This window comes from Lontra canadensis, unplaced genomic scaffold, assembly GCF_010015895.1.
Source record: "Lontra canadensis isolate GAN:19392208 unplaced genomic scaffold, GSC_riverotter_1.0 scaffold7, whole genome shotgun sequence".
Classification (NCBI taxonomy): domain Eukaryota; kingdom Metazoa; phylum Chordata; class Mammalia; order Carnivora; family Mustelidae; genus Lontra; species Lontra canadensis.
In genome coordinates, this window is record NW_022631001.1 from 25,866,289 (window position 1) to 25,877,821 (window position 11,533).

At 56.7% G+C, this 11,533-nt stretch overlaps 1 protein-coding gene across 2 annotated transcripts in view; it reads left to right on the top strand.

Moving 5' to 3' along the window:
• PDE2A (phosphodiesterase 2A) overlaps positions 1–6,812 on the top strand; it is a 90,822-nt gene extending 84,010 nt beyond the window's left edge. Inside the window, exons 20-32 of one of the 2 annotated variants that reach the window (XM_032853183.1) lie at positions 27–139; positions 815–892; positions 1,723–1,845; positions 2,389–2,459; positions 2,722–2,844; positions 3,186–3,273; positions 3,530–3,577; positions 4,635–4,709; positions 4,793–4,892; positions 5,156–5,268; positions 5,640–5,678; positions 5,814–5,920; positions 6,213–6,423. In XM_032853183.1, coding sequence (XP_032709074.1) covers positions 27–139; positions 815–892; positions 1,723–1,845; positions 2,389–2,459; positions 2,722–2,844; positions 3,186–3,273; positions 3,530–3,577; positions 4,635–4,709; positions 4,793–4,892; positions 5,156–5,268; positions 5,640–5,678; positions 5,814–5,920; positions 6,213–6,423 — 1,289 coding nt within the window. Of the gene's footprint in view, positions 1–26; positions 140–814; positions 893–1,722; positions 1,846–2,388; positions 2,460–2,721; positions 2,845–3,185; positions 3,274–3,529; positions 3,578–4,634; positions 4,710–4,792; positions 4,893–5,155; positions 5,269–5,639; positions 5,679–5,813; positions 5,921–6,212 lie in introns of both variants that reach the window. The other variant, XM_032853182.1, reaches the window with a different exon arrangement.
• The last annotated feature ends 4,721 nt before the right edge of the window (positions 6,813–11,533 follow it).

The window sequence follows — 11,533 nt, forward strand, 5'->3', positions numbered from 1 at the left end:
GGTGCTAGCCCCTCTCTGGTCCCCAGAGGTCATCGGTGTGGCCGAGCTGGTGAACAAGATTAACGGACCATGGTTCAGCAAGTTCGATGAGGACTTGGCGACAGCCTTCTCCATCTACTGTGGCATCAGCATAGCCCATGTGAGTGGGGACAGGGCCTAGAGCCAGTGGAGGATCTTCTGTTATCCTCTCCTCATTGACTTTGTCCAGAGCACGGGTCTGTGACTCGGAGTTCTGCTCTGGGTCACTGTACAGCCTACAGTGCCTGCTGGTCACCTCTGGCCTGTTTCCCATCTGAAAATCAGGATACTGTTACTATATACTATCTTGTCCTGTTAGCCTTCTAGGATCAGGGAAGACTCCAGTTGTCATTATTGCCCCCATCCCTTCCCAAAGCAACCTCAACCCAAGGCCCTGGTTAGCTTCTTTTTGGGAAACGTTGGGTCTCATTGTCCAGAATTGGCAGTTCTGGCTCAGGGAAGCCAACCACTAGGTTCCTGAGGCTCTCCCACTTCCTTGCTTCTCTTTCCCTGCTTTGGGACTCAGACTCCGTGACTGAAGACTGGGGCAGGCTCAGGAGGGGGTGCAAAGTGCCAGATCAAATGCCAAGAAGACCTGGGGAGGAGGAGCAAGGGGAGGGAGGTTTGCGGGGGGAGTCGGAGGGTGCTCCCTACTCTGGGCTGGAGCTTGAAGGCTTGGACTTGGGTCAGCATGGGACAGGAAGGGGGTTCTGTCTGACCCCTTTGTCCCTGTCCTGGGCATTCTAAGATTTCATAGCCACTTTGCTTGAGCCCCATCTTTCCCTCTCTCCCCCAGTCTCTCCTATACAAGAAAGTGAATGAGGCCCAGTATCGCAGCCACCTAGCCAACGAGATGATGATGTACCACATGAAGGTGAGGCCTACACAGAGTCTCTGTCCTTCTTCTCAGGATCCCAGGGTTTCCTGCAACCCACCTGTTTCTTCCCTGCCTCCCAGTTCCTCAGGGGCCCAGGACCAGCCTGGGTTTTCTGATTGCCCTCTCTTAAAGATAAGAATAGACCCAGAGCAATGGCAAGCCTCCTGTTCTCCTGCTTTCCTTCAAGGCATCCTCTTTCAAGCAGGTTCTGGTTTAGCCCCAAGGCTGGCAGCAGGACCCAGCCCAGGGAGCAACTTGGTTCAGCCTGATGTTCCCCACATCTGGGGAGAACTCCCACCTTAAAAATCACTGAAGGCTAGGAAGCTCACTCAGGGCCCTCCGCCAGCTCTCCTAGGTACTGTGGTCCTACAGTCCCCCACAGTCTGCTGATAGCCTATCTCATTCCCGGACTCAGTGTCAGAAAAATGGTCCCAGGCTTTAGTTCAAAGTGTGTGGTGGTCATTTTCCTCTCACCTATGTCCAAATCAAAGGGTCCCAGACTTTGTGGGTAGGGTCAAAGCTGTGGTTGGAAGGACTGAGGTTAGACTCTGGGACATTCCCCCTGAAGGAAGGAACCCTCAAGTTAGTGTCTGTGAAAGGCTGGCGTTATTTGGGGGGTATCGTGAAGGGGTATTCCTTCACGAAAGGCTGTTACAGATGGGGGTTCTCACTGGCAAGGAGGCACAGTGGGTGGGCTGGACAATGGGGATCTCTTGCCCAGTGAGGGTGCATTTTGGGTGGGGGTCCCCCCACTATGGGATTTTGAGGATGAGGACACTGGGTGGAGGTGGAGGCCATCCTCTAACACCCTGGTTGGTCCCCTCTAGGTCTCTGATGATGAATACACCAAACTCCTCCATGACGGAATCCAGCCTGTGGCTGCCATTGACTCCAACTTTGCCAGTTTCACCTACACCCCTCGCTCTCTGCCCGAGGATGACACTTCCATGGTGAGCAGACCCTTCCGCATATGACTGTTAAGAGGTGGAGGATGTCAGCCAGAGATTTAAGTTAGACTTGGACAGGAGCTTTCTGGCAAGACAGTCATCACCAAAGACTAGAGAGCCTCCCTTGGAGATGGAGTGGGCATGTCGTCTTCCAGCATGGACCACGGGGCCTTCCCAGGGCTCAGGGGCTGGACTGGATGACCGCCTAAGGCTGCTCCAGAACCATCAATGTCCAGGGCGTGTGGTCTCAGGGTTAGCAGGCCCTCCCTGGTTTTCTAAGATTTTGTGTGAACTTGGTTACAAGAATTATTAGATCCCATTTCTGAAAGCTCATGGCTCTGAGAATGCTTGGCTCTTCCATTTCGTGGTTCTCTGGGTTTTTGGTTTTTGGGGGTTTTTGTTGTTGTTGTTGTTCTTTTGATGGTTCTCTGGTTTAGATCTAAAGCTCTGAGATTCCAAAGTTCTGTAGGCTTCAAGAAGGCCCACGGCAGGGGAGTCATTTCAAAACTCACAGTCCTTCTGGTCCCCCCCTTTTGCTCTCTCCAGGCCATTCTGAGCATGCTGCAGGACATGAATTTCATCAACAACTACAAAATCGACTGCCCGACTCTGGCCCGGTGTGCACCCCAGCTTTCCCCTCCACGGGCGGGGAGCCCCGGGCTTTGCCCCACTCTGTCCTCTACTCTCATATCCATTGCCCCAGCACTCTGGGAAGGGGTCTCTGAGGATGACTGGGAGTGGCCCGGTGTGTCGGAGTGGGGCAATTCCCAGCCCCTGGGACCATGAGTAAAGGAAAGGAATGGGGCAAGGCAGACCCTGAAGGGCTTCCTGGAGGAGGAGAGCCTGAGGCCCCTCTGCTGCTCTCTCTCCTCCCCCCAGGTTCTGTCTGATGGTGAAGAAGGGCTACCGGGATCCCCCCTACCACAACTGGATGCACGCCTTTTCTGTCTCCCACTTCTGCTACCTGCTCTACAAGAATCTGGAGCTCTCCAACTACCTCGAGTGAGTGGCTGCACCAACCTCTCCTCCCCACCAATGTCTGGCTGCCGCTGGAGTCCCCTTCCCATTGTGGCAGGCCCCCAACATGCACCACCTCCTAAGGGATCCTCCTAAGGGTGTCGTGACGAAGGTTGCATAGTCCTGTTTTCCAATGGGACTTGCTCACAGTCACATACACCTGGAACAATGAGCCTATGAAACTCCAAATCAGGGCTGCTTTCCAGGAAGGGGACCCAGGTGTCCCGAGCTCCTGTCTGGTGGCTCCCAGACAACTCATGCAGCCATTCTTCCTCTGGCTGTGTGGGAGGGGGCTGATCTCCCTCTCCCTGCTGCCTCCCAACCAGGGATATCGAGATCTTCGCCTTGTTTATTTCCTGCATGTGTCATGACCTGGACCACAGAGGCACAAACAACTCCTTCCAGGTGGCCTCGGTGAGACTCTGCCCTCCCCATAGGGGGCACCCTCCTGGGGGTGTCTGGGAGTCTCAGCCCTGCATCCTGAGGGGAGGTGGGAGCTGCTGAGACCAGGAGCTGGTTTAGAGCTGGGAGGAGGTTCCTTGAGGCTTTGCAAGGGCTCTAAGATAGGAGAGTTGTAAGGGGCGGGGAGGACAGGGCAATGCCTAGCCTAATGTGGCAGGCACTTACATCTGGATGTGAAGAGTGATGGAGATTTCCGGGGTTCTTCCAGAAATCTGTGCTGGCTGCGCTCTACAGCTCCGAGGGCTCTGTCATGGAGGTACCATCGTTCTACCTAATATCCCTGTACCCATGATCCTCTTAAGGCTGGTGACTTATGTAGTTAGACTGTGACCCAGCTGCTCCTATTCCCAAGTCCTGCTCTCCAGACAGGCCCTGCGGACTGTCACCACCCCCGCGCCCAGGGCATGTCTGGTTCCTTTGGCTGGATGGGTGTGGAGAGGTGCCGGTGTGGATGGGGGTGTGAGTCAGCCTTCGGATTCTGCCCGAGCCCAGGTTTGCACAGGGAGGACTTGTATTTGGCATGTTTCTCTTTGTGTGTCTGGGAATGCCCTGTGCATCCCGCTCCCCACCAGGCCTAGGATGGCTCTGCGCCCGTCACTCCCAGTTTTGCCTTAGGTTGTTTGAACTGGGTCTGTCCACCCCCCAGATGGAAGCTCCTTGGGGCAGGGACAAAATCTGAGACGTCTCTGAATTCTCTGCCCTTGGCACAGGGCTTGGCACACAGTAGAAGTCAAATTTTCAAGGTCACCTTGCCCCACACTGCCCCCCCCACCCCACAACACCCCTCTGGAGACTGCCCCTGCTTGCATGCCCCTGGGAGACAAGGGGCTCACTCCCTCCCAGGCGGCCGCCTGGCAGCCCTGCTTTTGCCCGCTGTGCCCTGGGCTAAGCCTGCTGCTCCTCCGAGTGACAGCCTGTCAGCATCTAGAGACAGGGGCCTTGCCCTCTCCTCATCACTGCCTTTCTTTGTCAGCAAACAAATGTTCGCTGCATGAATTAGTGTCTAGGACTCTGGGGGATCATTTCAGAATCACTCCAGTTTGAGAGGCTCTCAGAGCTTGCCTGGTTGTGTCCCTCCATGTGACAGCTGAGGGACCTGAGGCTCAGGGCCTGCAGGGACTTGCCCAGGGCCACACAGAGGCCTGCAACAGAGCCCAAAATGGGAACCAGGTCCCCAGACTCCCTGCGTCTGCCTGCTGTGCTCACCTTGGGGGGCTGGAGCTGTACTGGGCCTGCTACCTCTCTTGGGTTCAGTGGTAAACAGTGCCCGCAGTCCCCACTGGGACCCCATCTTTCCTCTCCCTGATCCCCAGAGACACCACTTTGCTCAGGCCATCGCCATCCTCAACACCCATGGTTGCAACATCTTCGACCACTTCTCCCGGAAGGTAATGGGGTCAGGGGAAGGAGCCGAGGGAGTGGGTGGGGGTGTCTGGCAGGAGGCCTTGACACTCCCCCCACCCCGGCCCAGGACTATCAGCGTATGCTGGACCTGATGCGGGACATCATCTTGGCCACCGACCTGGCCCATCACCTTCGCATCTTCAAAGACCTCCAGAAGATGGCTGAAGGTGCCTGCTGTTAACCCCAGGCCTTGGGGTTGGGGAAGGACCACCAAGAGGGTGATGTGCCTGTAGAGCAGCTCCAGGGGCTTAGACACCCCCTGCCCCCCTGCCCAGCATCGAGGCACCAGACCCAGGCAGATCCAGCACCCAGCCCTTTGGCTCCCATCCAGGGTGCTGGATTTCCTGAGCCATGCATGGAGGGTGGGGCCCTGGGGTCTTGCCCTCAGACAGAGGGGCCTGGGTCCTTGACCCCATCCTCTCCCCAACAGTAGGTTATGACCGGACCAACAAGCAGCACCACAGCCTCCTCCTCTGCCTCCTTATGACCTCCTGTGACCTCTCTGACCAGACCAAGGGCTGGAAGACGACCAGGAAGATTGCTGTAAGTGCTGCCCCTCCCTGAGAAGCTGCCTGCCCAGTTCTGTGTGGCTCCTGTGGCCCAGACACCCTCTCTGGACCAAGCTCAGTCTGGCTCAGTTTTGGGGAGACAGAAACCTAGATCAGTTCAGGGTGACAGATGGGGAGATTCAAAGAGGGGCATGGACTCACTGGGTGTCACACAGCAAGTCAGTGGCTGGTGGAAGGGGGGCCGGAATGCAGCCACTTGATCCCATCTGGGGCTGTCCCCCTGCCAAACTGGGCCTGAGGTGGGGCTGAGGGCTGCCTCAGTTTGCCATCTTGGGAATGAGCTGTAGAGGAGCTCACGTAGACAGAGCTCATGCACAGAGTGTGACGAGAGTGCTGGCCTTTCAGGAGCTGATCTACAAAGAGTTCTTCTCCCAGGGAGACTTGGTATGTGGGGCATAACCCTGGGTGTCCAGGTTGCGGGGAGGGTCCCAGGCCTGGGACTGGGAAGGGCTGGGTTAGTTTCTTCCTGGTGCCTGACTGAGGGAGAAGGGGCCAGGCCTGACAACTTGCTGCCTACAGGAGAAGGCCATGGGCAACAGGCCGATGGAGATGATGGACCGGGAGAAGGCCTATATCCCTGAGCTGCAGATCAGCTTCATGGAGCACATCGCAATGCCCATCTACAAGTGAGAGACTTCGGGGGCGATGGCGGGGGGGGCGGGGCGGCTGCCTAGGGGATGGGGCTGGCTGCGGCAGACCCAGGGACTGGGCTTCCAAGCTCCAGCTGACGTACCGGGCGGCCTCTGGGCCCAGCCATCCTTTTCTGGCCCTTACATGAGGCCTTCACTTCATGTTCTCCTTGAGCATCCCGTCCCAGGCCTCACACTCAGGTGCAAGTTCCACCTGCGGGATAGCCCGCATTGCCCTTGCTACTCACAGTCTGACTTCTGCCCTGCCCCTGCGCCCTTGCACCCCCAGGCTGCTGCAGGACCTGTTCCCCAAGGCGGCAGAGCTGTACGAGCGCGTGGCCTCTAACCGTGAGCACTGGACCAAGGTGTCTCACAAGTTCACCATCCGCGGCCTCCCGAGCAACAACTCGCTGGACTTCTTGGACGAGGAGTATGAGGTGCCTGAGCTGGATGGCACCAGGGCCCCCATCAACGGCTGCTGCAGCCTTGATGCTGAATGAGCCCTGCCCGGGGACCCTTCCTTGCCCAGGCCTCCTCTTAACAGCCCTGCACTGGCTTGGCCCCCGTGTCCTGGGACCAGAGCCACAGGTCCTAGGTTCTAATCCAGGACTTAACCGTGCGACCCTGGGCAAGCACCGACCTTCCTGGGCCTCAGCTTTCTTGTCTGTATAATGGAAGCAAGACTTCCAGCCTCACCAAGACTTTGTCATTTGCCCTCTGAGAGCACAGGGGGTACTGAGAAGCAGCGGGACCCGCTCTGCGGCCCTGACCACATCTTGGCAAGTCCTTCTGAGGCAGCCCGGATGGTTTCTCCTGGGCCCCATTCCTGCTTCACCTGATCTGGCCCTCTTCCCTCTTCCAGGGTTCTCCTGCAACTAGGAAGTGGGACATCTCAGTGACAGGGAGTGGGTCTTAGAAACGGTCATTAATTCTGCTGGATGGCTAGAAATAGCCACGAGGCTGAAGGTGACCCTAAGGATCGCCACTATAATTGTGGTGAGCATTGGGAACTGGTGAGCTGCCCGGGCCCCACACAGAAGCTGCCAGAGGGCCAGCTCAGGGCTCTGGGCAGAGGCGGCTCAGGAAGAAAGCAGGATGGGAATGATGGGCAGGAAGGCGCCTGGGGCTGGAAGACAGGTGCCAGTTGAGTCAATAATGCTTCCTCCTGACTGTGTGACCCTGGGCAAGTGACTTCCCTTGTGTGGGTGAGACAGGAGAGTGAGACAATCCATTTTCTAAGACCCCTTTTAGATCAAAGTCCCCTTGGCTCTGTGGAGTCCCAGGAGAAGCCGTGGAATGTCCCTGCAACCCTAGGGCAGAGAGCCGACCCTGAGTCCCTCAGGGGCCCCCTGAGTGTCCCCCCTCTTAGCCTAAGTCCCTTCCCCCTCCCTGCAGCCAGAGAGGGCTGCCTTAGCCCTAGCAGGGCTCCTATCTTCTTCAAGGCCATATCTACCCGTGCCCTGGGGCTTGGGAGTACCCCATAGGGCCGGGCCTCTTGGGTCAGCCCGGCTGCTGGCTTCTCCCTTCTCTGTGTTGTTCTATATGTGTTGTGGGGTGGGGGGAGGGGGTCCACCTGCCTTACCTATTCTGAGTTGCCTTTAGAGAGATGCGTTTTTCTAGGATTCTGTGCAACTGTTGTATATGGTCCCGTGGGCTGACCGCTTTGTACATGAGAATAAATCTATTTCTTTCTACCAACCCTGTCCCATGGGGCTATTTCCAGATACTGTGCACGGGGATGGGGGAGACAGAATTGGGGCCAGCTAAAGCTCTTTAGAACTCCTCGGCTACTGGAGCCCCCACCACTCGTGCGTAGCTCCTCTTCTAGGAGAGTCACAGACTGTTTGGGTACACCCTGGACCAGTTCTCTACCATACTATGGGGCTTACGGTATGAGGCAGATGGTGGATGAGGAGGCCTGGGCATGGAGCAGTGAGGGACATGCTGGCTGGCAGAGACTGTGAGCTGGGAAGAAAGAATTGGGCTGAAGCTGGCCACCTGGGAAGAAAGAACTAGGCTGAAGCAGGCTGCCTAGAGCTTGTCCTAAACCCTCTGTCTGCTGACCTACTGGTCATGAGTGCCCACCCAGCCAGAGCCTAGACCTCTGGAACCCCTCTGGGCCTTCCCCAACTGTGTCCCCATTAGTCCTGCCGAGAAAGTGCCCCTGAGTCTGACTCTACACTAATACAGCCCGAGTTGTGTCTGTGGATTTGCTTCCCTGCTTTTCTGGTTGTGAGCATGTTTCCGTCTGCAGGGAGAGAGGCAGAGCCCAGACTGGAACAGCAGCAGGCTCAGATGGGTAAAATGTCTACACCCTGCCCTCTCTTGCCTACACCCCCTCTCCTCCCCACTTCCTCTCCTGTTCATCTCGTCCAGATCAGTAAAGCTTGATACGTTCAGTGCTCAACACTGGGATTTCCTTTCCTAGGACAGGGAGGAAAGGAGGGCTGGGAGGAGATGGTTAGGGCCATCCTGTGACCACTGGCGGTGCTCCGGGTGCCAGCCTTTGGGACCACAGAGCCTATTTCTCATGGTTTGGTACCTGCTCTTCTGGGCTGGATGGTTTGCAGGGCACCTAGCTTTCCCTTAGGAGCTTGGGTCCAGTCCCCTTCCCTGCCCAGCCCCCACTTTGGGCTATCCCAGTCTGTCCCTGTCTTCTCTCAGCACAGGACCCAGGCTGACCAGTGGACCCCCAGGTAGGGGCAGGTCAGTGCCCAGCAGGCCCCCTGCTGATAGAGGCTGGCTATTCTAACAATGTGCAGCTGACCCCCGGCAATCAGTGTGTGTTGGCACAGGTGCTTCTCTGCCTGTGATTCCCCTCCCCTCCCCCCAACCCTGAATGTGTGTCCCTCTTCTACCAAGCACAGCCAGTGTGCACACTGCAGGGATCTCGAACCCTGTCCCTGCATCTGTTGTCTGTCCCCAGCTCAACCCTCCCTTGAGGACATCTAATCCCATTTGAGGCCCATGCTGTGACAGATCCTTCCTCGACGCCCAGTTGAGCGAACAGCTCACAAATATTTCTTCATGCCTTTGCTGAGGCCCAGAGCTAACTGTCCTTGTCACTGCTCTGGAAGGTCTAACAGCCTGCTCAGGGAGATATGGTCACAGGACATGACAGCCCTATGGGACTCTTGACCATGGGGCCCCAGGCAGGATCACAACCCAGAGGAAAGTCAGGGAGGTCTGGAAGATGAGCAGGTATTGTTTTCCTGTGGGCACAAGGGGACAGGTGCTTTGGTAGAAGGGACTGCTCATATGAAGGCACACAAGGAATGAAGAGACAAAGGGAAGATCAGGAAGGGCCTTGAATGCTAGGCTGGAAAGTTTGGTTTTACCTCAGGGGCAGTGGGGAAGCCAGGAAAAGTTTGCAGTAGAGGAGTGACTTGGACCTGCATTTTATTTTTTTATTTTTTAAAAGATTTTATTTATTTATTTGACAGAGATCACAAGTAGGCAGAAAGGCCGAGAGAGAGGAAGGGAAGCAGGCTCCAGGTCAAGCAGAGAGCCAATGTGGGGCTCGATCCCAGGACCCCGGGATCATGACCTGAGCTGAAGACAGAGGCTTTAACCCACTGAGCCACCCAGGTGCCCCTGGACCTGCATTTTAGGAAGATCCTGCTGGGAAGCAGAAAAAGGAGATGAGGCAGGGAGCCCTCTAGAGCTGATTCTCGGTGCCCTGGGCTGGCCCTGGGAGGGAGGAAGGAATTTAAGACCTGTAGGATTGGCAGAACCTGGTGGCCAATTGGGTGGAGGTGAGGGCCAAGGGAAGCCTGGGAGGTGGCCTGGAAGGTGGGTCCACGCGGCCCCATGAACCACTCCGGGTGGCGGCTCGGGGCCTCTCTCACCCGCAGCGACCACCGGGTGTGGCGCCCCCGGCAGGTGTGAGCTCGAGGGAAGATGGGCGGGGCAGCTGTTTGGGACGGCTGGGGGAGGGGCGTCAGGAGAAACGGGAAGCCGGCTGGGAGGAGGAATCTCTGCGAGGCTCTCACCTGGCAGCTCTCGCCGGATCGGAGAACACTAGGCTGGGCCCCGTGGTTTCTTGTAGCTGTACATCCCTCCCAACTTAATGGTTTCATTTTACATAAAACCTTACTATGATTCTGCGGAGTAGATACCATTATCTCATTCTACAGCCAAGCAGCTTGAGGTTCAGGGAGGTTAACTAATCTGCCAAGCTTGAGATGTGAGCTTCGCCTGCCTGACTTCCCCTCCAATGGCTCTTTCTCTGGGATAGGGAAAGGAGATTCAGTAGGTCAGAGTCAGTAGGTCAGAGTCACTGTCTCTGCAGGACTGTGGTGGAAGGTAGGGGTGGTGAGCAAGTGGGGTTGGAACCCAAGAGAAGGATCTGGGATCAGTTTTGCTTCTGTGTTGCAGAGGCTGGAGGGGTGAGACCGGGAAGAGGTGAAGGTGTGGGTGGTCTGTAGTGCAGCTCCTGGCCACTAGATGGCACTCAACCCTTGCCTCACCTCAGGTCCAAGACAGGGGGCGGGGCGGGGCGGGGCGGGGGTAGTGGGGGGGCGGCCAACCTCACTCCCATCCACTCACATACTCTCCTCTCATACTCACACAGAGAGATGCGTGTTCTCTCTCTCTCTCTTTCTGTCGCAGACAGACACAGAGACTCACACGCTCATTCTACTGGCACACTCTAGAGCTGACTTTACAGTCTACAAGGCGTACGCTGTGCAGACTCCATAGGGAAAATGGGAAATGTTTCTTGAGGGCCTGTAGCCCCTTTAGCTTCTCTTTGAACAGGACTGAGGTCCGCCAGTCTTACCCGAGTGAGACCCTGTGTCTGGGGTATGTCTGCCTGCTGAGTGGACTTCTACGGAAGGATACCTGGGGAGACAGACCAGCCTTGAGATCCGGCATGGGTGGAACCCCTCCTCTGGGCATAAAATAACTAGGAAACAGCACTGTGGGGCCTGGTCCTGTGCTGATGAAGCTGGAGAGTCAGGACAGGAGCTAGCTGGAACGTGCAGGATCCTCGGGAGGAGGCTGGGCTCAGGGGTCTTGATGTCTGGGTGGGAGGATTGGGACAGGAGGTGAGGGCACTGCAGATACACCAGGACAGCAGGCTGGGTGGTGGGAAGGTGTAGGGTCTGTGCGCAGGGCCTCAGCCTTTTCTCACTGCTCAGCCCCCCAGGGCTGCCTCCTTGAGATGAGCTGAGGGGTGCTGTAGGTGGGGAGTGCAAGCCAACCACAGATGCTACGAGGTGGCCAGACAGGGTAGGGGCAGGAGAATGGCAGGAGACGCTATTTTCTTAGCCTCAGCTGTAGTGTCATGGAAGGGCCTCGAGCAGGGAGGTGAAGGGGTTAAAGGCCTGCTCTGAGCAGGAGCTGGGCTCCACAGCTGCAGAGCAACCACGCATCCAAGCTAGACTCTGGATGGTGTGTGAGAAGAGAAGAGAAAGTGGGTTGACAGGGGAATGAGAGGAGCGGGGAGGAGGAGGCCACATGGCTTGTTTGGGGAGGATTTAGAATGTCAGGAGAGGCCTCTATCTGACTGAAATTTGCACTGCTGGGTTCTCTCTCCTGAAACACAAAGCAAGAATTGTCCCCACACACCCAGTCCCTCCAGGACTTTCTTTTCTCTCCTGGTAAGGA